This window comes from Bufo bufo, chromosome 3 (genome assembly GCF_905171765.1).
Source record: "Bufo bufo chromosome 3, aBufBuf1.1, whole genome shotgun sequence".
NCBI classification, from domain to species: Eukaryota; Metazoa; Chordata; class Amphibia; order Anura; family Bufonidae; genus Bufo; species Bufo bufo.
This window is the reverse complement of record NC_053391.1, coordinates 64,567,738-64,595,612: the sequence shown is the minus strand read 5'-3', so window position 1 is coordinate 64,595,612 and position 27,875 is coordinate 64,567,738. Positions and strand designations below refer to the sequence as shown.

Sequence of the window (27,875 nt, the reverse complement as noted above, 5' to 3'; positions counted from 1 at the left end):
TCTAAGATAGCGTGTCTTTTTCAAGACATATTTAAAGTTATGTGTTGCCTCGGCTTATTGTGTGACTGTGAAGCATCTTTTCTTAAAACTGTTGTACCATTCCCCTGTTATTCCTCCTGGAAGTGTGTGGGTTTCCCCCTTGTCTATAGGGTAGAACCCTACATATTTCACACGTGAGCACTGATTAAACAGTATCAGATTGTATAGTGACATGTCTCATTGATAGGCTAATTTCACACGAGCGTATTCGGTGCAAGAAATATGATTCGTGTGTCAGGGATGTTTCCAGTTCTGACTGCTGCTCCTATGACATGGACTCGCAGCATTATAATGATTTATAATGCTGTGTGTTTCTGCCCGACCTCAACTGTAATAAATTGTACTGACGGAATTATGCGAGTACAAACATTATGGTGTGGATGGTCATGCGATTTCTCCAGTTATTTTACAATGGAGATCTGTATCGGTTAGTGTTCGTGTTTTAATCATCTTTTGTAGCTTTACAGGTTTTTCCCATTTGCAAATAACTTTGGCTGTTTTTTGTCCTCAGGCCATCAAAACAGAGTATGCGCGACTATTGAAATTGGCACAAGAGGATCCACCTCCGGAGACGGACTACCGCTTACAACATGCAATCGTCTACTTCATCCAGAGCCAGGCGCCAAAGAAGATCATTGAGAGAACCCTCCTGGAACAATTTGCTGATCGCAACCTGAGTTTTGATGAACGGTAAACAGACTTTTCCGTGAATTCTGAAGTTTCATAGACACATCGAAAAGGAGGCTGAGATCTGGACAGGACCACAGCAGATGCTTTATTATTTTGGCAGTTCAGTGAAATAAAACAATATCTTAAACAGTCATAGACTTACCTTCCCCGGTCACTCCGATCCAGCACCACTGCACCTCCCTCTTCCACCTGTAGTCATCTAATTACCCTTATTTCTAAACTACTGAGAGGTCAGAAACACTTATTTAAGCAACATTCTTATCAGTAAGATAAGGATTGAGCTTTGAGTGTTTATAATGTCAAAGAGCAGAGATAAGGAGTCTGTCTGCTCCTCAGATGACGGGAAAGACAGAAAATCCACAGGCAGCTAGTAGAGCATCTCAGCTCTGTACACAAAAAAGGATTGCATGTTGTTAAAGAGGACCTTTAATGGGTTACAGACATTATAAAATAAGTAGCACGTTATGTAAGGCATAGAGCAGTGATTTAATAGCGCTTACTATTTTTCCTGAGTGCTGCTCCGTTCGCCAGCTGTGCCCCCCTGCAGTTTTCCCGCCTGGTATGCTAATAAATAGCATTGGATCAGGAAGGAGGAGACGCTAGGGTTTCTCAATGGGCATCTCCTTCTCCATGGCTTTAGCGCTGTCCGATAACAGAGGAGAGCGTCACAGCCAGGGAGAAGTTGATTTTTCTTTTTCTCGTGCATGGCATTGGGGGACACAGCACCATGGGTATATGTCCAACTACCACTAGGGGGCGACACGACATAAAAAGTGTTGGCTCCTCCCCGTTGGGCTATACCCTCTCCACAGACACTAGACAGATCAGTCTTGTTCTAGTGTCCGTAGGAGGCAGACCTGACCTGCCGTTTTTGTGCAGGTCATCCTGCTACTTTTTTATTTTATTTTTTTCTTCACTCATTCTTTTTATCTTTTTCTTCTCTGCAGGTTCCGGCCTGCTGCAGGGGTGGCTCCATCGTGTTCCACTTTAGTTGCCCCCCCTGCGGGCGGGTACTCGGGTACCTGGCAGCCACCCAGTCCCCAAATCTGCTTCCGCAGTGGAATTCCGGCAGTCCCACGGTTCCCGTGTTGAGTCCGCCGAGGGGGTGGTTATTGCTGCGCCTGAAGACGTCTGAGGGTGAGTATGTTCCCTTAGATTAGGGTCTCCCACCCTCCTCTCCGGGCCTTGGCACGTTCCCCCCCCCCCCCCCCCCCCCCTCTCCTCCCTTCCCGGATACCTAACCTGCTCCCTTAATATGGAGGGGACTGGGTTGACATCTCTTAGCTGTATCCTGGCCCCAGAAGCCCCCTGGCCTTCCGTTTTTTCTCCCTCTGGGGGTCGCTTCTCCAGTTCTCTCCCCCACCTGGCCCCCGTTCGTCGCAGCAGCTCCGGAGCAGTTCCGCGGTCGCGCTACAATAATTGAGGCCCCGGCTTTTCGGGCCTACTGGGCCGCAACTCCCCGCCCACTTCTGAGCTTCCCGGGCTTGCTCTGTCACCTCCGCTCCGTGGGGGGAGCCTGGGAGGGGCCTCTCCTGCCTGCCCAATCCAGCTCCAGGTTCCCTGCTCTGTCTCAGAGGGGCGGTACTTCCTCTTGCTTGCCGGCTCCTTCTCTCACCGGGTCGCCATCTTGCTGCTTGGCTGAATTGCTTCTGCAGGCTCCCCCCCTCCCCTCTCAATTGCCTCATCCTTCTGCAGCCCTGCCACCTTATCTATAGCTGCTGCAGCACCTCTTGGGAACGTGGCATCCGGGGACAGATAGGACAGCCTGCTGCTCTATGAGGGTCTCCTCTCCCAGCCTCCCTATCAGATTGCCACGTGTTTCACGTGCGTCCGTTGTCTACGGAGGTTTCCATGTGGTTGGCTTGTCCCACCCTTTTGTGTAGGCACCCCCTGAATAGGCTCCCTCCCTGTCGAACCATGGGAACCTTGCCAGACTCTCCCAATCCCTGGCTGAGTCGCTGGACCGCTGCCTACCAAATTGCAGTCTCCTCTCCTCCCCCCCCCAGGGTCTTTCCTGCAGATGCGCCACGCTCAGATACAGGGTCACGCAAGGAGTAGCCCACGGACCAACCTCGGGTGGTCTCAACTAGCTTCCACCCCTCCTCGGATCGCCCCAGGACAGGCCGGAGGCTGGTGACGAAGCCTTCTCTGTCAGTTGCCTCTGGGGACACCTCTGCACCGATTCCCTCGGAACAGAGCATCAGGCGGTCTTCCACCATGCAGAATCCTTCTGTGAGGTCAAGACAAACATGCACGGTGGAACCTACCCTACCCAGATTTGGTGCCCCTCTAGTGGACTTTCGGATGGCGCTCTCCTGCCTGCACAGGTAATTACCACACAGGTAAGGCAGCCGTCGCCATGCTTAGCAACTGGGACACCTACACAGTGTCTCTGGTACGTACACCCTCGTAGGCTGTACACGACAGACCTTCCTGGTTCCCCTATCCAGGGGCTATGTTCTAGGCAGGCTGAGAATTCAGGCAAGCGCCTCTTGTAGGGTTGGTAACCCTTCTCGGCCTCTAAAGGTTCTTTTGTAGTGCCTGTACCAGAGAATACAGGCCGGCTTCTATGCCTTGGCGATTACATCTGTCTGTTTCCAGCCGCCTTGTTACTTTCATAGGTAGAGTTCCTACACCTACTCCAGATGCTGTAGCCTTTACTCCTGGCTGGCTCTATGGTGTTCCATGCGGCACTATTTCCCCCTACCGGGCGAGATATACAGGCTGCCTTCAATTGCCTTCTGTTTCCAGCCACCTTGCTCCCTTCATAGGTAGAGTACCTACACCATCTCCTGATACTGTATCCAATATCCCTGGCGGGCTCTATTGTGTTCCGTGCGGCACTATTTCTCCCTTCCGGGCGAGATATAGAGGCCACTCTCAATTGCTGTAGCAATTGCCTCTGTTTGATTCTAGTGGACACCAAGCTGCCACCTTGCTCCCTTCATAGGTAGAGTACCTTTACTATCTCCTATCTGGCCTTATGGTGTACCTTGCGGCACTATTTCTCCCTTACCGGACGAGATATTGAGGCCACCTTGTATTGCCGTGGCCACTGCACCTACCTCATCATAGTGTGCACCAAACAGCCATCTTACTCCCTTCTTAGGTAGATTCCTGCACCGTCTCTATGCTGCAGCCGTTACACCTGTCTGGCTCTATGGTGTACTATGCGGCCCTGTTTCCCTCAGGTGAAATAGAGGGCCTCCTTCAGTTGCCATTGCACTTACTTAGTTGTGGTGTGCACCTGTCGTTCTTTGTTGTACCGTGCGGCCCTATTTTCCCTTTCCCGGGCGGAATATAGGTAGCCGCTGCATTTCTCTGGTCCTAGGGTGCACCATGCGGCCACATCGCTCTAATCTTAAATCTAGTACCTCTACCATCTCAAGATGCTGGACCCATTGCACCTGTCTGGTCGTATCTCTACACTACACAGCCGTATATCTACTTTAACAGGTTGAGGACCTGTACCCTCCAAATGCGGTCGCATTCCCGGATGCTGTGGCTTTGTTTCCACTCTCTTTAGTGTGCAACATGCAGCCACTTTACCTCGGTTTTAGGCGTGTATTTTTAGTACCCATGTGCTGGGCCCTATGGTGCAATCTGTGACCCATACAGTTTCTGTATTACTGGGTGCTTCCTTCCCCGGGCTCTAATCTGTGCTGCGGATGTTGGTTACTTCCCTTTTTGGTTCTTCCATACATCTGCCACTCCGTTACTGTCGTGCTCTATGGTCTCCTTGTACTTTCTCATGGCACGGTCCATAACAGGCCATCCTGGTTCAGCATGTACATGGTAACCATATCTGGCAAGGGTGGGCCAGCCCAACCTCCACCTCCACCTTGTCGGTCTAGTGCAGGCATCCTCAAACTGCGGCCCTCCAGCTGTTGCAAAACTACAACTCCCAGCATGCCCGAACAGCCTACATGTATCAGCCTACAGCAGGGCGTTGTGGGAGTTGTAGTTTTACAACAGCTGGAGGGCCGCAGTTTGAGGATGCCTGGTCTAGTTCTACTTCTGGTGTACCCAGTATATGGCTGATCTGTTCTGATCTGGTGGGTGGTCCACATACAACCACGCTCCCTACACCATGGCCAGGTGGTTGTTGGCTTTTGTGCTAGGGTTGCTATTGCCATCCCTATAAAATACTACTGTCTGCTGCACTCCGCGTTCCCCATATTATAAAAGAGTACCCGCGTTGTTTTCCATTACAGGGCGGACCATTCCTGGTGGAGTACAGTGATCTCCACTGGATCTTCTCCTTGTTGGTGTACGTAGCTTGGTGAGCACCGGCCGCTGCGGCAGTTTTTCGGCCATCACTGGACAGTCAGAGACAGAACCACTGAGCGCCACACACCTGCCTGGTAGGTGAATTTTCTGCTGATTGCTCTGGCATCGGACAGGGTTCTGTAGTTCCTTCTGGGTCCGGGTGTTCCATTATATTCTCTGCTCAGTTGTGCTATATGACAGAGGACAGTTACCTTGGACCTTGCTATTGTCTGCGCCTGTCAGGTACTTTCTCCCCCTGGCATTCTTCTGTATGTCGGTCGCAGCTGGTTTCTTCTTTTCGTGTAGTCACACCCCGTTTCTTTCATAGCAACTTCGCCATTCCTTATGCATATGGATGTCTGTCGTTTTAGTGGTACAACCCAAGCCGCTGTACTTGCCATCTCCGGGACAATGTATGCAGATTGCTAGCCACTATTCTTAGAATGGCTAGTTGTCCATGGCCAATTCCTTCCCCTATGGTGGTTCTGGTTTTTGTTGTCTTCTGGTGGTTCAGTTCCTTGTGAGCCCATTCCGGGTACTCCTTTCTGGATTCCTTGTCCCCGTTCATTTGACCACACAGATTCTGTATGATAATCGTTGTTTGGGAGGGGCCTGGGTTGATTGTTCCCCTTGTGGGTTCCAATAGCCTTGTGGACCTCTTGGAATTCGTGTCTATCTTCCCATCCTCCCACGTCAAGTACCTGGTGTTGAGTGGTTTAGTGCTACGGTCTGCATTTCCACCTTATGGTCTCCTTCGGGAGGGACCTCCTCCTGTTTGTAGAACCTTCCTCCTTAGGCTGTTGGGAGTACTCCCCTTCTCCTCCCATGTCTCCGTCCAGTGTGTCCCTGCTGAGATTTCCTGGGCCTGCATCTCTCGGATACTTCATTTGGCCGGAGTTTCTCCAGTCTTGCGCTTTTCTGCGATATTTTGTTTTCAGAGGCTCGTTCCTCGTCTCCTGGTTTTGGGATGCAGGTCTTATCTTATCTTTTCTTTTTTCCTGGCCTTTACTTACAACCCCCTCCCTTTCCAAGGGTTGGCGGTTTCCCTTAGCGCCTTTGGGGTTTTCACCTTCCAATAGGGCGCTTAACTTCATCACCAGCTTCACGGTAGGGGGAGACCTGCTCCCTTCATATGTGAGCCTTGCTAAGGCTTCCCTCACTCCAGTGTGTCCCTGCTGAGATTTCCTGGGCCTGCATCTGGTCACCTTTTTTCCCTGATACTTAGTTTGGCCAGAGTTTCTCCGGTCTTGCGCTTCTCAGCGATATTTCGTTTTTAGAGGCTCGTTCCTCGTCTCCTGGTTTTGGGATGCAGGTCTTATCTTTTCTCTTTTCCTGGTTTTTACTTACCACCCCCTCCCCCTTCCAAGGGTTGGCGGTTTCCCTTAGCGCCTTTGGGATTTTCTCCTTTCAATAGGGCGCTTAAATTCTAAACCTGCTTTGCGGTGAGGGGAGACCCGCTCCCTTCACATGTGAGCCTTGCTATGGCTTCCCTCACTCGTTTGGCCTCAGGGTGTTTGTGCTTTCGCCTAAGACAATTAGAATGTTAGGTAGCTCCAATACGCGGTGCTGTCCTACTTTCTCTCCAGCCTTCGGCTGAGCTGGGTGTTCCCCTTTGCCTTCTTCTTGCATTTGGGTCGTTCTCCCAGGCATTTGTCCTGGGGTGCTGGCAGTCTTTACTGTGGCTTCATTGGGGTTTCTCCCTTGTTATGAGGCTTCTTGCCTATTCCGTGCTTTTCTCCTGTTGGGTCACATGGTTCTCCCGCACCTGTATGCCCACATGGGGCATGGCTGTTCTTTTCCCACCCTCGGGGACTGGTTTGAGACGTCCCATGGTGCTGTATCCCCCAATGCCATGCACGAGAAAATTGGATTTTTTTGTACTCACCGTAAAATCCTTTTCTCGTAGTAGGCATTGGGGGACACAGATCCCACCCTATGTTTTTTACTTCCGCTTCTCCGGGCTGCTCTCTTGATCTTTCCCGGTACGGGAGTTGTTGGTTCCTTGCCTTTCTTCTCTCTCCTACTGCTTTTGGTACAAACTGATCTGTCTAGTGCCTTTGGAGAGGGTATAGCCAAACGGGGAGGAGCCAACACTTTTTATGTCTAGTGTCGCCTCCTAGTGGTAGTTGGACATATACCCATGGTGCTGTGTCCCCCAATGCCTACTACGAGAAAAGGATTTTACGGTGAGTACAGAAAAAATCCAATTTCTCGCCCAGTTTCCTTGGGGGACACAGAAGACCTTGGGTATAGCTCATCTCCATAGGAGGCGTGACACTAAGTGAAAGCTGTTAAGCCCCTCCTCCACAGCTATACCCTCAGCCTGGAGAGAAAGGCAGCCAGTTTTTGCTTAGTGTCCAAGGAGGCAAGACACTCCCTGCTCTGCAGGGCTGGTTTCTCCTTGTTTAAATTTTAGATTTTTACTTTTTTATTTCTTTTTGTTCCAGATCATCAGGGATAACAGAGTCGCACTAGACCTCTCTGTTCTCCCGGGGTTGAGCTGCGCCAGTGCCGGTCATCCGCACTGCTGCCTCCCCCACAGAAGGCAAGGTGGATCAGGGCAGCCCAGCTCCCCTACATCCCGCCAGCGCAAGGGTCGCCCGCACGCCAAGTCCCTCTTCCAGCGTCCTGCCACTACGGTGCCAGTAGCTGAAGGGGCGACCCTGCTGGAATGGACCGAGGGTGAAGACGGCTGTGGTAAGAGAGTGGCTTCTCCAGCCCTACGTCCCCCACCCCCCACCCAATGGTCTCCTGCGTGCCTGACCCCCCATACTACTGCTGGACCTAGGCTGGCTCCTGGGGTGCCGCAGAGCGGCAATCTGCTCCCTGCCTCCCCCCCCCTTTTTTCCTGGCCCTCATAGTACATGCAGCTAGTGGCTGTCAGCCGTCGCCTGCCTTCTCCTCATGGGCACCCCGTCTTTGGGTCCCCCCCCATCTCGCCTGATCACATTGGGCCTTACCGGAGAGTGCAGGACGCTGCAGTGGAGTAAGGCCTCGCCTCCGGACAGCACTAATATTCCGGTGCGGCCGAGCCGGCGGCAAACCGCCATTCCGGGTCCCAGTCTCTTCCGGCCGGCGGGGTGGGCCCCCGCGGCCGGCAAACCGCCATTCCGGGTCCCTGTCTCTTCCGGCCGGCGGGGTGGGCTCCCGCGGCCGGCAAACCGCCTTTTCGGGTCCCTGTCTCTTCCGGCCGGCGGGGTGGGCTCCCGCGGCCGGCATTGGGCTTGACTATGCCCCAGCAGGCCCCGTCCGACCATCGGTGCCGGTCGCCAGGGCTCAGCAAATTTGGTCCTAGGCTTCGCGGCCTGCTGGGCCGCAATTCCGACCGGCCCGCGGGGTGGGCTCCCGCGGCCGGTTTAAAGCGCCATTCCGCCTCAGGTCCCGGCGGTATAACGGGCCGGGCGCCGCAAATTTAGCCCCCGGCTTCGCGGCCTACTAGGCCGCAATATTCCGGTCTCTGGTGGAGGGGGCGGGAACCTCTCCAGGCGCGAATTCTTCCCGCCTGGAGGTTCCTCCGCCCCCAGGGGATCGCACGCCGCCCTCCAGGCCGGATCCCTGTTAACCCTTTGGGTACAGGCCGGCTCCCAAATGGGTCTGTATAGTTGGCCCCCCTTTTTTTCTCAGGTGCCCATATATGGTGGCTCCCCTTTAGCCTTGGAGAGGCTGTGTTTTAAATATATATAAAAAAAAAAAAAAAAAAAAAAAAAAAAAAAAATTATTATAATAATAAAATAAATAATAATAGATCACTGATTTCTATTGGACTGCGCAGGACGCTGCAGCCTCATCAGTAGTGCTGCATGTCTGCATGACCTCTTTCCACAGGCGGCATGGTGTTGCGCTCCCAGCCTGCGTCGCTGCTAGGGCATTTCCCCTTTTAGGCGGTTTTCTTGCATCTTCCAGGATACGGCGCTGGCCAAGTGCATGCGGCCCTTCCGTAGGCAGCATTCATCTTCTCTCCAGTTATGGTGCCTGCCATGTGCATCCCCCCCCCCCTCCTAGGCGGGATACTGCACTCTCCCTGGCTGCCGGCTGGCCATGTGCATGACCCCCTTCTTAGGCGGAATACTGCACCTTCACCGGATACGGTGCTGGCCATGTGCACGACTCCCTTCCATAAGCGGAACGCTGCACTCTCTCTGGATTTGCTGCCGGCCATGTGCGTGACCCCCTTCCATGGGCGGAACGCAGCACTCACTGGATTCGCTGCCGGCCATGTGCGTGAGCCAGCCATGTGTGTGTGTGACTCCCTTCCTGGGCGGAACGCAGCACTCTCACTGGATCTGTTGCCGATCATGTGCATGACCCCCCTTTTTAGGCGGAATACTGCACTCTCACCGGATACGGTACTGGCTATGTGCACGACCCCCTTCCATAGGCGGAATGCTGCACTCTCACTGATGTGCTATGATGCACTTATGTACTATGTTACTATGCTTCACTCTCACTGGTTTCGCTGCCGGCCATTTCATAGGTGGTATGCTACAGTCTCATTGGATTCCTGCCGGCCTTGGGTATGCCTCCTTCCCTCAGGCAGCATACAACATCCCTCTGTCTGTGGTTGTTTCCTCGCAGGTACGTTGCTGGCCATGTTCATGTACCCCATACATGGCAGGGTGCTTGCACTCTCGCTGGATCCGCTGTCGGCCATATGCATGACCCCTCTTCCGTGGGCGGTGTACGCACTCTTGCTGGATTCGCTGCCAGCCAGGGGCATGCCTTCCTTCCTCAGGCGACATGCACACATTCTTACTGACTGTGTTTGTCTTTCGCCAGTACGTTGCTGGCCATGTGTATGACTCCCATGCATGGCGGTGTGCTCGCACTCTCCCTGGATGAGATGCTGGCCATGTGCTTTACCCCCCGTTTTTCTGGGCGGCATGCTACACTCTCACCGGATACATTGCTGCCCATGAGAATGGCCCTCTAATATGGGTGGAATGCTTGCGCTTCCATTGGATACGGTGCTGGCCTTGTGCGTGACCACCCCTCATCCCATGAGCAGAATTTGGCACGCTCATGAGATTCACAGCTGTCCTTGTATGGCTGTGCTGGACTTGTACATGTCCCCCTTCATTGGCAGAGTAGTTGCACTCTCGCTAAGTTCAGTGTTGGTGTATTATTGCACATTCACTTAATGCTAGGATACCCCTGTGCATGTTCCCCTTTCACTAGGTGGACCTTCTGCGTTCCTGCTGGATTATAGGGTATGTCCTGCTTCTCTGAAGTAGGTACGGCCTTAGGCATCACTCCCTTTTGGGACCGGCCTTTGCACTCTTGCCGACTGCAGTTTGCCAGATACAATTTCCCCCCTTTTCGGGGCGGACTGCTTGCGTTCCATCGCATGCTATACTAGGCTTGTGCATAACTCCCTTTCAGGTTGCACTTTGCAATTCCGTACATGCTGTGGCACTCTGTGGCGAGCCCCCCCTTTCTCGCTAAATTAACCTTTTGCAGTGAGCGGACGTTCTTGTGCGTTGTTTGGGCCGTGTATGCCTTCTCCTCCTGTAGGTGGGTTGGCCTTCTCACTGCTTACGGGCTGCTCGTACGTATGCCTCATCTACTTCCTGCGGCATACTTTTGTTTTCTTGGGATACGATGCCTGCCACAAACCTTGCACTCGTCTCTAAGGAGTTCATTCTGTCCACCTGACCCGGACGGGCTCTACTTGCTCTCTGCTGCACGGAGCTGGGTGGTACTCATTCATTTAGTTGGCCCTTCATCCCAGGGAATGTTCGTGGTTCCTAGATGCGTGCCCATTCGTCCTTCCGCGGTATTGCTTCCCTGCGCTAGTGGTCACATGGTCGAGAGTGCGGTTGTCTGGATCGCCCCTCGAATTCTTCGTTGGCTCTGGCAGGACTGCGGTTCCCTTGCCTGCTGCAATTTCCTCCTCTTCGGATGTAGTGTGGTATGAGTCCTTCCTCTTGGCGCCTCTACGCTACAGTCTGATCTGCTACCAGGTGCGGGCCGCTTTTCTCGGGAAGGTCACCCAAATTCTCTTGGGTGCTCGATTACCCAGGTCCGGAGGACCTCCGCCTTGGGTTCTTCAGGGTATTCTCCTTCTGCGAGGCGGTGAACCGGGCATCTCACAGTGTAGCAGGGTTCTGCTTTTGAGCTGTCCTATGGCTTCCCTGTTGCCCACTCCTCCGTTCGGTTGGAGGGTGTTATGCCGGCCTTTGTCTCGACTACCTTATCTTGCCGGCTCTGTTTGGCCGCCGCTCGGTACAGATCACTCTGATGTGGCTTCTGTCCCGCCAGACTTCAGAGGTTGTTCCTTCACTGTCCTCCCCTCTGGGGAGAGCATGGTTGTTCATGTGGATGGTTCCGGTGTTCCTTTTGGCCTCGTACTGTCTCCCTTGTTCACACTGGCTGTATTAGCTGTGCCGATTTATCGAGTCTACCGCGTTCTGTCCTCCCGCTGAGTGCAGAGTGTGTGGTCCATTCTAAGACAATGGTCCTGCTGTAGACTTACCTTCTCGGTAACTTGGGGGGACTACCTTTCGGTCCAGATTATCCTTTGATCTCCTACACCGGGACTGTAGAACATGGCTACATCAGCATGGACTATAGCCTGTCTTGTCCTGGCATCTGGCGGATGCTGGGCGGACCCTTTTGGTTCCTTTCCGTCTGTCCTTCTGCTCCCCCACTCGGGTGGATACGGGACAACGTTGCTCGGGGGCCGACGGGACCAGTTTGTCAACTTCTGCCCGTGTTACTGGTCTGCGCCTGATCACATTTGGTTTTTCGCCCGCTTGCCAGGCGACTCCAGCGGTTTCGCTACTGCCCGCTCCTGGCTGTATTTCGTCCAGGATCTGTCGTAAGACTTATGGTTTTTTTATCTGGGGTTCTGTGGGAAGCTGTGCATTCCCCACTCTGACTTTTCTCTCCCCATGGTTCTGTCTTTTTTCCAGTCCGGCCTGGACCTGGGACTGGGATTCCTTTACTTGAGGTATCAGTGTCAGCGCTGTTCTTCCTCTTCCAGCGTTCCCCGGCCCTCTGGGCCTGTCAAGACCTTCTTACTCGAAATGGCTCTTTGGTTCCTCTGTACTGTCCTTCGGTACCGCCCTGGGAACTACATACTGAGTTCTCGGCGCTCCAATCTTGTCCTTGGAGCCGTTACAGAAGTTCTCTCTACCCCTCCTGTCCTGTACGGTTGTGTTTCTGTATCAGTCATGTCTCTGACAGGTGCCTGAATGGCTCCCTTTTTGTTCTGAGCCTTCTGTCTTTTCCCAGGACAGGGCTGTTCTACATCCCGTTCCTTCCTTCTGAAGGTGGTGTTTGCCTTTCGCTTCAACACTTCACCAATTTGGACGTTGTTTGTGCCTTGCAGTTTTTACTTGGAGATCTCCTACTCTTGTCGACGTTCGGTCTCTTGGGTTTCCTGGAGGTCCGCGCTTAGAGTTGACGGACTCCAGGGTGGTTTTCCTCCGCTTTATCAGATTGGCTATTGCTGAGGTTACCGCACCGAGCGCAGGATTCTGCCTTTACTGTCACCGTTCATTTCACCAGAGCGGTCGGTGCCTCCTGGGCCGGAGGCTTTGGGCTTCGGCCATGCATTTGAGCAAGGCGGCCACAGGTCTTCCTTGCACGCTTTACAGAATTCTACAGGGTGCATACTCTGGCTTCGGCGTATGCTGCCTTGGTCCGCCTGGGTCTGCAGGCGGCGGTTCCTTGATGCCTTCGGGTGCTTCGCCTTGGAGCTGTGGTCCCTCCCCTTTTGGACTGCTTTTGAACGTCCCAAGGTCTTCTGTGTCCCCCAAGGAAACTGGGCGAGAAAACGAGATTTTTGTATAACTTACCAGTAAAATCTCTTTCTCGCTCTTTCCTTGGGGGACACAGCACCCACCCATTCGTTGTTTTTCTCTACACGGTTTCCGAGTTTGTGTTACCCGTTGGGTAGTTGGCTTGTTGGTTCCTTGTTGGACTTTGCCTTTTCTCACTGCTTGGACACGCAACTGGCTGCCTTTCTCTCCAGGCTGAGGGTATAGCTGTGGAGGAGGGGCTTAACAGCTTTCACTTAGTGTCACGCCTCCTATGGAGATGAGCTATACCCAAGGTCTTCTGTGTCCCCCAAGGAAAGAGCGAGAAAGAGATTTTACTGGTAAGTTATACAAAAATCTCGTTTTTTTTTTCTCCCAGGCTGTGACGCTTTCTGCTGTGATTGGACCACGCTACAGCCAGGGAGAAGGAGACGCCCATTGAGAAACCCTGGCGTCTCCTCCTCCCTGTACCGATGCTATTCATTAGCATACCAGGCGGGAGAATTCAACAGTGGCACAGCGGGCGAACGGCGCAGCGCCCAGGAAAAATAGTAAGCGCCATTAGATCCCTGCTTTATGCCTTACATAACGTGCTACTTATTTTAGAATGTCTGGACCTATGAAAGGTCCTCTTTAATAAGGACCAATTGAAAAAAAAAATTTTGAGCTCAAAATAAGTATAATGCAACCATAAAAAAAACAAATGCCCCCAAAGGTGTACATAACCTTTAAGGTCTCTGCTTAAATTTTTTTATTTGGGTCTGATGTTTCTAAAAGAAATGTCACATACAGAAGGAAGCCTTTTCATCGGAACGTTCAACATTGTCCTTTCGTGTTGGGTTTTTCGGTTTTGGTGGCAATAAATGGAATGAAAAACAATCCGTCCATTGCTGACTAGAGCTGAGGCGATGACACACTTGTGACCTTATGTATTTTCGGCCACTGGCTTTTGACCCTTTTCACAAGCCAGCTTGAGGATTATAGGGAAGTGTCACAATTAATCAAATATATTAGGCCTCTTGGATGAGGCAAGTGCAGTAACTTTAATGTTGCCCTGTAGTAACGTGTAGTATCGTTCACAGATTCCAAGAAGATGGTGAGGGGGTTATCAATTCTCTGGCCAGATATGCAGGGGGTCAGGAATGTATTGGAGTGGTTTCAGATTGGGACTCTCTAATGTATGTATGTGTGTTAGGACAATGCTCTGAAGGCACCTTATCCGGTTGGGTCTAGTATTGTTTATTGGGGCATGTCCTCCCCGGTATAATCATCGCATCGGTAATGAATTCACACCCCAAAATTTTGTAAATATTAAAATAATCCTCATTTTCATTTAAAGGCATTTGCACAGTGCCTTACATTACAGCCAGCTATAACTATAGTGGTGTTTTCTAAAATTATTTTGTGCTATTTAGCTTTTCTTTCAGGCATAAGCATGTAATTTTCAGGGGCCGAGAAGAGGGAAATGTATTAGAAGTCAGATTCCTAGAGAGGACCTGTCACTTCTCCTGAAATGTCTGCTTTAGTAATTATCTGCCTTTAGAAGTTATGAATAAATCACTAGCAGTTTGAAATGAATGTCCAGCTGGGTGTTACCAGTTGGGGATGTGTCCCTCCACAGTAATACTAATTTTGCCAACATTAGCTCAACAAACTTTTTCACGTTGTTCGGGTTCATGCACACCACCGTAGTTTCTGTTCGCATCCGATCTGCATTTTTTGTGGGTCGGATGAGGACCCATTCATTTCAACTGGGCCGCAAAAGATAGACAGCACACAGTGTGCTGTCCGCATCCACACGACCGTTCCGCTGCCTCCTTTTTGGGGACAAGAATAGGCACTTCTAACAGAGGGCAGAACGTAGCGATCAACAAAATTTGGTATTCGTGTTTTGCTAATCCGTAATTTTCGGACTGAAAAAAAACGGCTACGGCTGTGTGCATGAACCCTTATACTATTGGTACAGTATCAGGTGAGATCAGGAAGTCATGTTAGGACTTGGAGAATTATCTGAAGGTGAACACCCCCTAAACTGAATTGAAATGGCTGCATACAGTCTACATTTAGGCCCCATTCACACGACTGGTGCCTGCGTTGCAGACCGTAAAACTGCAGGTCTGCAAAACACCACAGAACTCCGCATCATGGTGCGCACTCTTTGAGCTCAGTGGGTCCGCAATTCCCAACATGCAGCGAAATATAGAACATGTCCGAGCTTTTGCTGCATCTTGCTGATTGTGGACTCGTTGAAATTAGGGGGTCCGCGATGCAGAGTTCACACGGCTGGTGCCCGTGTTGCAGAGAGCAAACCGCGGGTCCGCAAAACACAGGCATCGGCCGTGTGAACTGTCGTGTGAATCGCTACTTAGACTGGCCTACTTTGGACTTGAAGTATCTAAAGACTGTGAAGCTGTGGGCGAGTTGAGCTCTATTTTTCTTAAAGGGATTGTCTCACCTCAGTAAGTGCTATTTATCATGTAGAGAAAGCTAATACAAGGCACTTACTAATGTATTGTGATTGTCCATATTGCCTCCTTTGCTGGCTGGATAAATTTTTCCATCACATTACACACTGCTCGTTTCCATCGTTACAGACCACCCTGCAATCCATCAGTGGTGGCCGTGCTTGCACAGTATAGGAAAAAGCACTAGCCTATGTGCTCCCATGGTCCCGGCCACCAGAGAGGCTGACGCTTTTTCCTATAGTGTACAAGCACGACCACCAGTGATGGATTACAACGTGGTCTGTAACCATGGAAATGAGCAGTGCCTAATGTGATGGAAAAATTCATCTAGCCAGCTAAGGAGGCAATATGGACAGTCACAATACATTAGGAAGTGCCTGGTACTAACTTTTTCCACATGATAAATGCCATTTACTGAAGTGAGACAAAACCTTTAATATTCTATGCTAATTTTTATATTGCTTTCTTGTCTTTTAATGTTTTTGTTCTTCTAGTTTAGGCATAAATGGCACCACTCTTGTCCTTGGGTTGTGCATTATATTGAATTTCAGCCCCATTAGGCTACTTTCACACTGGCGTTTCTGGGTCCGCTTGTGAGATCCGTTTCAAGGTTCTCACAAGCGTCCCAAAACGCATCAGTTTAGCCCCAATGCATTCTGAATGGATAAGGATCCGCTCAGAATGCATCAGTTTGGCTGCGTTTTGGTCTCCGTTCCGCTCTGGAGGCGAACACCAAAACGCTGCCTGACGATGCGGAGCCCAACAGATCTGTCCTGACTTACAATGTAAGTCAATGGGGACGGATCCGTTTTCACTGACACAATATGGTGCAATTGAAAACTGATCCGTCTCCCATTGACTTTCAATGCAAGTCAAAACGGATCAGTTTGCATCATCATGAACAAAAAAATAAATTATTTTTATTTTTTATTTTTTTTGTTCATGGTAATGCAAACGGATCCGTTCTGAACGGATACCATCGTTTGCATTATAGGTGCGGATCCGTCTGTGCAGATACCAGATGGATCCGCTCCTAACGCAGGTGTGAAAGTAGCCTTAAAGTGAATAGAGCTGAGCTGCAGTACCAGACACAACCCAGGGAAGAAAAAGTATACATTTTATTCTCGACGCAAGGAAAACCTTTTAACATATACATTTTTTTTATTTTTTTTAAAGTTGTCGGAACATTATGAAAGTGGCCCAAGCTAAGCTGGAACTGATAAAACCAGATGAGGTTAACATGGAGGAGTACAAGGTTGGTATACAATGTAACGTTATATGTGTTACGTTTAAAGGGGTTGTCCCTCAAAGTATTTATCACCTATAACCACCCTTTCGCTGGCACGCTTAGCGGTCCCTGTGTCCCTTGCTGATTGGATCGGTCATGCTCATCAGTCCACTGCTTCATTCTCTCCGGGGGACGTCTTCACCCTTTCTGGTGGCTCATTATTGACCTTACTGATTTACTAGAATACTATATTTGTGCATTTTTGTCAGCTAGTGCTAAACACACCTATTAGGGCTCATACACCTGAATGTATATATTTTTTTTCCATGTCCATTCTGTTTTTTCCCGTTTCCGTATCTCCGTTCCACAAGAATATAGAACATATCTTATTATTGTCCGCATTACGGACAAGGAAAGGACTGTTCTATTAGGGGCTGGCTGTTCGGGTCCATGTTTTGCGGACCACAAAATACATATGGTCGTGTGCACGAGCCCTTATAGTGTGAATAAAAGGGGGTTGTCTGTTTTTTTATAATTTTGTCATCGGCTATGCTGCTTTCTTCCAGTCTCTTTATCTGGCATAGCAGATCAGCCATAGCACCTGGACAACAGCCTCACATTGTCCGCCCACTTTGTTGTGTTCCCACGATTAGACCAAACCAGTCCTGACGTGCACCAGTTAGAATTCCTGTCCATTCAGTGTGGAGTAAATAAGTCTTCCCCTTTAGAGGGGATGTGCACCTTTTGGCCGCCCCCCCCCCCCCCCACCCCTTCCCTTTGGCAGAGGACGTAAACTTCTGCTTTGACTCCGCTGCAACTAATCACTGGCCAGAGCTTTGACCCGCTCCCCTTGCGTCGCGTGACCGTTTGACATGATGCAAGGGGAGCAGCTGCCAACGATTGGCTGCAACAGCATCAAAATGGAAGTTTGCATCCTGGGAGCGTGCAGAGTAGCAGAGCCTAGGGAGAGAAGGAGCCATGGAGCCAACTTTGGGAAGCAGGGAAATATGCTTCCCTTTACAGGTCTCCCAAGAGTTGGGTTTGCCAACCTTCCCCATAGGGGAAAGGCACAACCCCCTTCACCATTGAAAACGGACATATTTCATCGCAGTGGCGTTCCTGCTGCTGGAACAATGTGACTTTTTTTGGGACAAGTTTTGTTAATGTGACTGACTGCTGGGTACATGTCTGTTCTCACGGTTCCTGTTCTCGATAATGACTTCTGTTTATGGATCCTGTTCGTCTAACCATCCTTTTTGTTGACTTTCTCTTGAATAGAGGTGGCACAAGGAATACCGCACTTTTCGAGACACAACAATGTTAATCCTGATTGGATTGGAACTGTTTCAGAACAAGAGGTACGAGGCTGTGGTTTTCAGACATTTCAGCAGTTGTACATGTGTTGGTATGGTCACGTTTTAGTTTATGTTCTGGATTTCCCGTCTCGGTTTCTAATGTTCCTTGTTTTACCGTGAATCTCCCAGTCTACTGCTCATCTCATACACAGAATACAATGTCCTCTCTCATTCCTACGGGTCCCCCAGGTGCTCTACCTCCACCTGGAGAAGATTAGGTTACCATCTCAAGTAACAAACTTCTCTCCTGCAGTCTCTTCCTTACACTTAACTCTATTTTGGTATTGGTACTAGCACAGTTTAACCCCTTCAGGACCGGGCAATTTTCTGTTTATCTTTTGTTTTCCACTCCCAGCCTTCCCAAAGCCATAACTTATATTTTTTTTCTATTCACATGGCAATATGTGAGCTCGTTTTTTTTTGCCGGACAAGTTGTACTTTCTAATGGTACCTTTTACGGTTGAAAACAATGAAGTGGGAAGCGGGAAAAATATTCCAAAGGGGGTTTAATTATAAATAAAAAAACACAATTCTGCCACAGTTTTATGGGTTTTGCTTTTACATAGTTTCCTATGCGTAAACCTGACCTATTACGTTCATTCTTTAGGTTAGTACGGTTACAACAATACTACTACATATGTTGATTTGTTTCTTGAATTTTAATGCTGGAAGAAAAAGAAAAACTTATTTTTTTTCCTTGCGTTGCCATTTTCGGGCACCCATAACTTTATTTTTCATGTGTACGGAGTTGTATGAGGGCTCATTTGTTTGTGGGGCAATCTGTACTTTTCAATGATACTATTTTGGGGTGTGTGACTTTGTGATCACTCTTTATTAAAATTTTGATGGGAGATGAAGCATCCCAAAAAATGGCGAATTGGCCAATTTTGACTTTTTTATATTTTGCCGTATGGGATAAATATTTTTATATTTGTACGGGCGTTTTCGAATGTGACGCTAACCGTGATGTTTTTTTTTTTGTTTATGTATTTTTATTATAATTTGGGGAAAGGGGGTTGATTTTAGAATTTTTCTTTTTTTTTTTTTTATTCTTTTCATTACACTTTTTAATAATTCCCTTAGGGAACTTGAACAAGCACTCATTAGATTGCTTCTCTCATAGACTCCAATGCTTTAGCATTTTTACTGAGAATTTTATTGTGTTCCTATTGTGCACCAGCCTCCTATCATTCAGGAAGACCGAGGCTGCTGCGCTCCTGGTTTTTAACCTCACAATTGCCGTGGTCGCATTTTACCACCTCATCAAAGGGGTTAAATGTGTGCGTTCGAAGTGATAGGCGCTCACATACATTCACTAGGGAGTTCGCAAGCGAGCGCCATCTTTGTTTAGGCAGTCGGGAAGGGGTTTTTCAGGAATTAATGATGACCTATCCCCCACAGGAGTGGGACTGTAATACATTACAGGGCTCCTGCTTCTAATTCAGGATTTGGAGAAACCACAGATCCTGGAAATTATAGGGGTTTTCGCACTAATAACAAGTGCACATGCATGATCACCGCTCCATTCACTTTGATGTGACTGTCAACTACAGTGCTTGGCACGATCTATGGCAGTACCATATGGAGCCGTTATTACTCATGCAACTAGGGAGGGGACTCTAGAATTACTGTTTTTGTCATTGCTGGAGGTCCCAGTAAAACCCTTTTGAACTTGCGCTATACATGTATGGTACAAATCTTGTCTTTAAAAATAGCCAACGGGTTTCTGCTGTTTTATACAGGACGCACCTAGGGCTAAAGGGCTGCTTCACACGAGCGAGTCCATTGCGTGAATCACAGTTCCAGGAGCACATGGCATTATCATGATTTATAGTGCTGTGCGCTTCTGCAAGTTCAGAGCAGAGGATCACTCTCACACACGGCGTGTGATTCCCGCAATAGACTCGCCCATGTGAAACAGCACAAGGGTCTGTGATTGGCAATAACACCAATTGCAGACATTTAACCTCTCCGATGTCGCAGTCAGTTGTGATCACTACATCTGAGGCAGCTTTCTCCAGGAGAACTGCAGCCCAAACGACCTCCCCTTGCTGAGGTCAGGAAAGCTGTTCATTGGTGATGGTAGCTTTAAGCCTGCTTGAGGCTATGATGCCTACCCACAGGTATATTCCTATGTAGGCCTGCAGGTGGCAGTACTCCATAGGAATATATTGAATCTCCCATAGGCTGCTTTCTTAAATTATGGAATCTATGGGAGAAGCAAAATGATCGAATGTTCAAGTCCTCTAGGGGTACTTTTTAAAATGTTTTAAAATAAAAAGTTTAAAATTTATAAAAATACAGTAAAAAAAAAAAAAAATCGTAGGCATCCCAAAGACGCCCATACTATTAAAATCTAAAAATATTTATCCTATACGGTGACTGCTGTAACAGGGGGAAAAAATTACTTAAACAATTTTTTTTTGTTGTTTCACCTCCCCAAATAATTGAATAAAAATTTATTAAAAAGTCATACACACTCCAAAATTGTATCAATAAATATGACACAGTCCTTCAAAAAATTAGCCCTCAAACAGCTTTGTAAAGTTAAAGGGGTCAGAATCTGGTGATGCAAAAAAAAAATGTTTTTACTTTAATGTATTTCTATTAAAGAAAAATTATATAAATGTGGTAATCATACTAACCTGGAGAATAAAGGTAACCACATAGGGAACGCTGCTAAAACAAAACACATAAAACTATGGCGGAATTATTTTTTTCCATTTTCACCCCATTTGGAATTTTTTTACACTACATCATATGCCATATTAAATGGTGCCTATAGAAGGTATAACTTGTCCTTACAAAAATAAGCCCTCAAATGGAAATTTTTTTAAAAGTTATAGCTTCAGGAAGGGAGAGAGTGAAAAATTTAAATGTAACAACAGAGAATGGCTGGGGTTGAAGTGCTGGAGGGAAAAAAAGGTAAACGCTTTGTATAAATAAATTAAAAAAATACACATAAACACATTTTAGTTTATTAATAAGATAAATTGAATATTTCAAGCTTATTAGGTGAAAGGGACTGTGTCTTGTCTTTTAGTTATGTTGACGCATTGCTGTACCTCATTTATGGCTACCAGTACAACAAGGATCTGCTTTCAAGAGGCCAGTACAGAGGACATGACGACGAGCTGATATCCCATTATCGAAGAGAGTGTTTTCTGGTAAGTAAATGGCTGTAGCCTATGAAAATGTGCCTGATGTCACACAACCCATTCTACGTATAGCTTAAAGGGGTTGTGTCACTTTAGCAAATGGCATTTATTAGGTAGAGAAACTCAATACAAGGCACTTACTAATATACAGTTATTATCCATATTGCTTCCTTTTCTGGCTGGATTCATTTTTCCATCAAATTATACACTGCTTGTTTCCATAGTTACAACCACCCTGCAATCCATCAGCGGTGGCCGTGCTTGCACACTATAGGAAAAAGCGCCAGCCTATGTGCGGTGCCACGGTCCCAGCCACCAGAAAGTCCAGTGCTTTTTCCTATACTGTGCAAGCACGACCACCGCTGATGGATTGCAGGGTGGTCGTAACTATGGAAATGAGCAGTGCATAATGTGGTGGAAAAATGAATCCAGCCATCAAAGGAAGCAATATGGACAATCACAATACATTAGTAAGTGCCTTGTATTAACTTTCTCTACATGATAAATGCTCTTGCTGAAGTGACACAACCCCTTTAACCCTAACTCAATGACCTTGATTCCCTAAATTCATGATGTTTATTCATAGTAATCCTGCTCAGAGCTCCAGCATAAACTTTCCTATAAATGATGCTTATTCGCTTCAATGGGTGAAATTCCATTGCGACCCCTTTAAGTGGTATTTAGTACTATGTAACCTCTGTTCCCGACCATTGGAAATGTGGTCCTGTCTCTAGGTACAGCTCTTGGTGTATGGACTACTACTGTAGTAGTCTGCACAATGCACCATATTCATGCACATTCAGTTGCGTATGAACCCATATTTCTTGTGTCTCGAAGAAACTAAATGAGAAAGCCGCAATCATGTTCGAGTCTGGAGACACCGAAGCGGTCAGCAACGGCCTGACTCTCATGAACGAACTCATTGTGCCATGCCTGCCCATGCTGTTGGTTGATGAAATGGAGGAAAAGGACATTATTGCTGTAGAAGACATGAGGAATCGCTGGTGTTCCTACCTGGGACAAGAAATGGAACGTGAGTCTCTGTAGTGTAACCTTTCTTATACCTAGCAGGAGCCGGGTCCCAAATGGCCCATATTAATTAGTGTTGAGAATGATCATATTAAGTGGGTTGACTCCTCAGGACAACCCCTTTTTAGATAATGTCGGCCGCTGATTGCTGCAGTCGCTGTTACTTCCCCCTGATCCTCTGCCATGGCCGCTACAGATGAAATGTAGTATTTCATGTCATCGACCGAAATAGTAAGTGAGTCTCTGTTAAGCTGGGTCTACACATCGATATTGTGGCCTCGGGTGTCACGGTCAAGATCACCATGTAGCCCAAGCCCTCAATATTTATTACCGGGTAACCCATTTAAAGGACATCTGTCAGCAGATTTGTGCCTATGAAGCTGGCTGACCTGTTACATGTGCACTTGGCTTCTGAAGGCATCTGTGTGGTTCCCATGTTCATATGTGCCCGAATTGCTGTTGTTTTTTTTTTTTTTTTATATTTTTAATATGCAAATGAGCCTCTAGGAGCAACAGGGGTGTTCCCGTTACACTCAGAAGCTCTGCTCTCTCTGCAGCTGCCGCGCCCTCTCCACTGTTATTGACAGGTCCAGGCGTAATATGACATCTTCACTGCCTGCCCTCTCAAAGTGCAGAGGATGCGGCAATTGCAGAGAGAGCTGAGTCTCTAGGTGTAATGGTAACGCCCCCGTTGCTCCTAGAAGCTCATTTGCATATATTAAAACATCATTTTTTTCACCAATGCAGACACATATGAACATGGGACCAACACAGATGTCTTCAGTTGCCAAGAGCACATGTAACAGGTCAGCCTGTGTCATAGGATTACATGGAGTCCAGGAGAAATGGGACTACTTAAAAGGTGCATTATTGAAGGCAACAGAAAATTGCATTAGACTTGTCAGTAAAAACAAAAAAAGGAAGAGACCACTGTGGTACTCAGCAGAAGTGGCCCAAATCATTAAAAATAAAAAGCTAGCATTTTGTAATTATAAAAAAACCCAGAGCAATGAAGATAAGGAAATCTACAAGATTAGGCAGAGAGAGGCCAAGCAAGTTATAAGAACTTCTAAAGCGCAGGCAGAAGAAAAACTAGCTCAGTCTATGAAAAAAGGGGATAAGACATTCTTCAGATATATAAATGAAAAAAGGAAATTAAAACAAGGAATAACTAAATTAAAAACAAAGGACGGAAGGTATGTAGAAGAGAATAAAGGGCTAGCCGACTGCCTTAATGAATACTTCTGTTCAGTTTTTACAAAAGAAAAAGGAGAAGGACCTCCACTAGAAAGAATGACTAATAAATCGTTTGATGCATGTATCTTTACAGAGGAAGATGTTCTAAGTTTGCTGTCTAAGGTGAAGACAAATAAGTCACAGGGGCCTGATGAGATACACCCAAAATTATTAAAAGAGCTTAGTGGTGAGCTGGCAAAACCGTTAACAGATTTATTTAACCAATCATTAGTAACAGGAGTCGTCCCGGAAGATTGGAAATTGGCTAATGTCGTGCCCATTCACAAGAAAGGTAGTAGGGAGGAATCGAGCAACTATAGACCAGTGAGTCTGACATCAATAGTAGGCAAATTAATGGAAACCCTATTAAAGGATAGGATTGTGGAACATCTAAAATCCCATGGATTGCAAGATGAAAAACAACATGGGTTTACTTCAGGGAGATCATGTCAAACAAATCTTAGATTTTTTTGACTGGGTGAATAAAATAATAGACGGTGGAGGTGCAGTAGACATCGCATATCTAGATTTTAGTAAGGCTTTTGACACTGTCCCACATAGAAGACTTATCAATAAACTGCAGTCATTGAGCATGGACTCCCATATTGTTGAGTGGATTAGGCAGTGGCTGAGTGACAGACAATGGTAGTCAATGGAGAACATTCAAAACAAGGTCATGTTACCAGTGGGGTTCCACAGGGATCTGTACTGGGACCGATTTTGTTTAATATCTTCATAAGTGATATTGCAAAAGGCCTCGCTGGTAAGGTTTGTCTTTTTGCTGATTACACAAAGATAGGTAACAGGGTTGATGTTCCTGGAGGGAAACGCCAAATGGAAAAGGATTTAGGAAAACTAGAAGAATGGTCAGAACTCTGGCAACTGAAATTTAATGTGGATAAGTGCAAGATAATGCACCTGGGGCGTAAAAACCCAAGGGCAGAATATAGAATATTTGACACAGTCCTGACCTCAGTATCTGAGGAAAGGGATTTAGGAGTAATTATTTCAGAAGACTTAAAGGTGGGAAGACAATGTAATAGAGCAGCACGAAATGCCAGCAGAATGCTTGGATGTATAGGGAGAGGTATAAGCAGTAGAAAGAGTGAAGTGCTTATGCCGCTGTACAGAACACTGGTGAGACCTCACTTGGAGTATTGTGCGCAGTACTGGAGGCCATATCTCCAGAAGGATATAGATACTCTAGAAAGAGTTCAGAGAAGAGCTACTAAACTAGTACATGGATTGCAGGATAAAACTTACCAGGAAAGATTAAAGGACCTTAATATGTATAGCTTGGAAGAAAGAAGAGACAGAGGGGATATGATAGAAACTTTTAAATACATAAAGGGAATCAACTCGGTAAAGGAAGAGAGCATATTTAAAAGAAGAAAAACTACCACAAGAGGACACAGTTTTAAATTAGAGGGGCAAAGGTTTAAAAGTAATATAAGGAAGTATTACTTTACTGAGAGAGTAGTGGATGCATGGAATAGCCTTCCTGCAGAAGTGGTAGCTGCAAATACAGTGAAGGGGTTTAAGCATGCATGGGATAGGCATAAGGCCATCCTTCATATAAGATAGGGCCGGGGGCTATCCATAGTATTCAGTATATTGGGCAGACTAGATGGGCCAAATGGTTCTTATCTGCCGAGACATTCTATGTTTCTATAGGTACAAAACTGCTGACAGATGCCCTTCAACCTTGTCCAGTTCCTGTGTCCTCTTCTGGCCAGACACCATGGACATGACTGTTGGCCAGCTGTAGAGTGGATGGGCTTGTTTTGTGTATTCACTGATCCTCTTCATCCTTTTTTTTTTTTCCTCTCTTCTCTCCAGCCTGTCTGCAAGAAAAGCTGACTGACTTCCTGCCAAAACTGCTCGATTGCTCGACAGAAATCAAAGGTTTCAACGACCCGCCAAAGCTTCCTACTTTCTCCACGCACGAGCTGTGCGAGCGGTTTGCTCGAATTATGTTGTCACTTAGTCGTACACCGGCTGATGGGAGATGAACAATGCACCTTTTTACGCACATTGTATAGACTTTTTTTTTTTTTCTTTTAGTTTTTAACTCATGCCTTCCCATGACAAGGTTTGCTTTGTTGCTGCTATAGTTTTTAACTTTTCCTTATGTTACAAACTGCTAAAGACAAAATGACTGTATAGACTTTTAGCCAGACCGCAACCACACCTGAGTTACGCATGGCCTTCAGCATCCATTTTAAACAGAGCAAATGCAACCAAACTATCCCAAAATACTTATGACAAGTCCGCTTCATTGGCCACATTTCTGTGACAGTATTACATTGCTTTTATCTACAAAAAAAATAATTTTATCAACCGCCTTTTCTTTTCTTCTTCATTACGGCTGGATTTATTATCTGTGAGAGCAGCCATTTTAATTATCAGGCGCTGTGTTAAAGGACATGACACCTGGTAGCTTGTAAATGACATTTAAGAATAAATTTTTATTTATGGCTACTCTGTTTGCAAAAAAAATAAGATACTGTACATTTCTGTATGAACAGATGATTATTTTTGATGAGCTGAGCAGTACTTAATGGATGGGTTTGTGGGGTTAAAATCTGTTTCTTGATTCATTGAAGGATTATTATTTTTTTTTTTATCTTTAGAAAATCAGCACATTATTTCTCGAATAAATTTGTTTTTAAAAGAAAAAGGATGTGACGTGGGTGCGACTATAAGGGGTTAATCTGTTAGCTCAATCAGTCCTTTTCTCACCTGACACTCAGGCTGCAAATTGGGTATAAACCACAACACGGTCCATTCAACCTGCTGCCACCACCTCCTGAGTTTTAGACCCATAAGTACCCAAATGTGCACTGCTCGCCAGCAAAGGGTTAACGTGCTATGAGGGTGCATTCACACAACCGTATGCATTGCAATCCGCAAAAAATACAGATGATGTCCGTGTTGCATCCAATAAGAGTAGGACATGTTTACAGGACAGTGTGCTGTCATTATTTTTTAAAAAAATTTTGGAGGACCCATTGAAATGAATGGGTCTGTGTGCGATCCGCACCAAAAATACGGTAGTGTGAATGGCACCTAAGAAAGGCCTTATACACTGCTCAAAAAAATAAAGGGAACACTTAAACAACACAATGTAACTCCAAGTCAATCACACTTCTGTGAAATCAAACTGTCCACTTAGGAAGCAACACTGAGTGACAATCAATTTCACATGCTGTTGTGCAAATGGGATAGGCAACAGGTGGAAATTATAGGCAATTAGCAAGACACCCCCAATAAAGAAGTGGTTCTGCAGGTGGTGACCACAGACCACTTCTCAGTTCCTATGCTTCCTGGCTGATGTTTTGGTCACTTTTGAATGCTGGCGGTGCTTTCACTCTAGTGGTAGCATGAGACTGAGTCTACAACCCACACAAGTGGCTCAGGTAGGGCAGCTTATCCAGGATGGCACATCAATGCGAGCTGTGTCAAGAAGGTTTGCTGTGTCTGTCAGCGTAGTGTCCAGAGCATGGAGGAGCTACCAGGAGACAGGCCAGTACATCAGGAGACGTGGCGGAGGCCGTAGGAGGGCAACAACCCAGCAGCAGGACCGCTACCTCCGCCTTTGTGCAAGGAGGAACAGGAGGAGCACTGCCAGAGCCCTACAAAATGACCTCCAGCAGGCCACAAATGTGCATGTGTCTGCTCAAACGGTCAGAAACAGACTCCATGAGGGTGATATGAGGGCCCGACGTCCACAGGTGGGGGTTGTGCTTACAGCCCAACACCGTGCAGGACGTTTGGCATTTGCCAGAGAACACCAAGATTGGCAAATTCGCCACTGGCGCCCTGTGCTCTTCACAGATGAAAGCAGGTTCACACTGAGCACATGTGACAGAGTCTGGAGACGCCGCGGAGAACGTTCTGCTGCCTGCAACATCCTCCAGCATGACCGGTTTGGCATTGGGTCAGTAATGGTGTGGGGTGGCATTTCTTTGGAGGGCTGCACAGCCCTCCATGTGCTCGCCAGAGGTAGCCTGACTGCCATTAGGTACCGAGATGAGAACCTCAGACCCCTTGAGACCATATGCTGGTGCGGTTGGCCCTGGGTTCCTCCTAATGCAAGACAATGCTAGACCTCATGTGGCTGGAGTGTGTCAGCAGTTCCTGCAAGACGAAGGCATTGATGCTATGGACTGGCCCGCCCGTTCCCCAGACCTGAATCCAATTGAGCACATCTGGGACATCATGTCTCGCTCTATCCACCAACGTCACATTGCACCACAGACTGTCCAGGAGTTGGCAGATGCTTTAGTCCAGGTCTGGGAGGAGATCCCTCAGGAGACCGTCCGCCACCTCATCAGGAGCATGCACAGGCATTGTAGGGAGGTCATACAGGCACGTGGAGGCCACACACGCTACTGAGCCTCATTTTGACTTGTTTTAAGGACATTACATCAAAGTTGGATCAGCTTGTAGTGTGTTTTTCCACTTTAATTTTGAGTGTGACTCCAAATCCAGACCTCCATGGGTTGAAAAGTTTGATTTCCATTTTTTTATTTTTGTGTGATTTTGTTGTCAGCACATTCAACTATGTAAAGAACAAAGTATTTCAGAAGAATATTTAATTAACTCAGATCTAGGATTTTTGTGTTCACTTAATTTTTTTGAGC

The 27,875-nt window shown here is 47.4% G+C and overlaps 1 protein-coding gene across 3 annotated transcripts in view; it reads left to right on the top strand.

Moving 5' to 3' along the window:
• USP25 (ubiquitin specific peptidase 25) overlaps positions 1-26,130 on the top strand; it is a 144,121-nt gene extending 117,991 nt beyond the window's left edge. For all 3 annotated transcript variants that reach the window (XM_040423224.1, XM_040423223.1, XM_040423226.1), the window contains 6 exons: positions 551-729; positions 16,400-16,478; positions 17,730-17,809; positions 20,850-20,973; positions 21,802-21,997; positions 25,069-26,130. In XM_040423224.1, the coding sequence (XP_040279158.1) occupies positions 551-729; positions 16,400-16,478; positions 17,730-17,809; positions 20,850-20,973; positions 21,802-21,997; positions 25,069-25,241 (831 nt within the window). In that variant the 3' untranslated portion in view covers positions 25,242-26,130. The remainder of the gene's footprint in view (positions 1-550; positions 730-16,399; positions 16,479-17,729; positions 17,810-20,849; positions 20,974-21,801; positions 21,998-25,068) is intronic.
• The last annotated feature ends 1,745 nt before the right edge of the window (positions 26,131-27,875 follow it).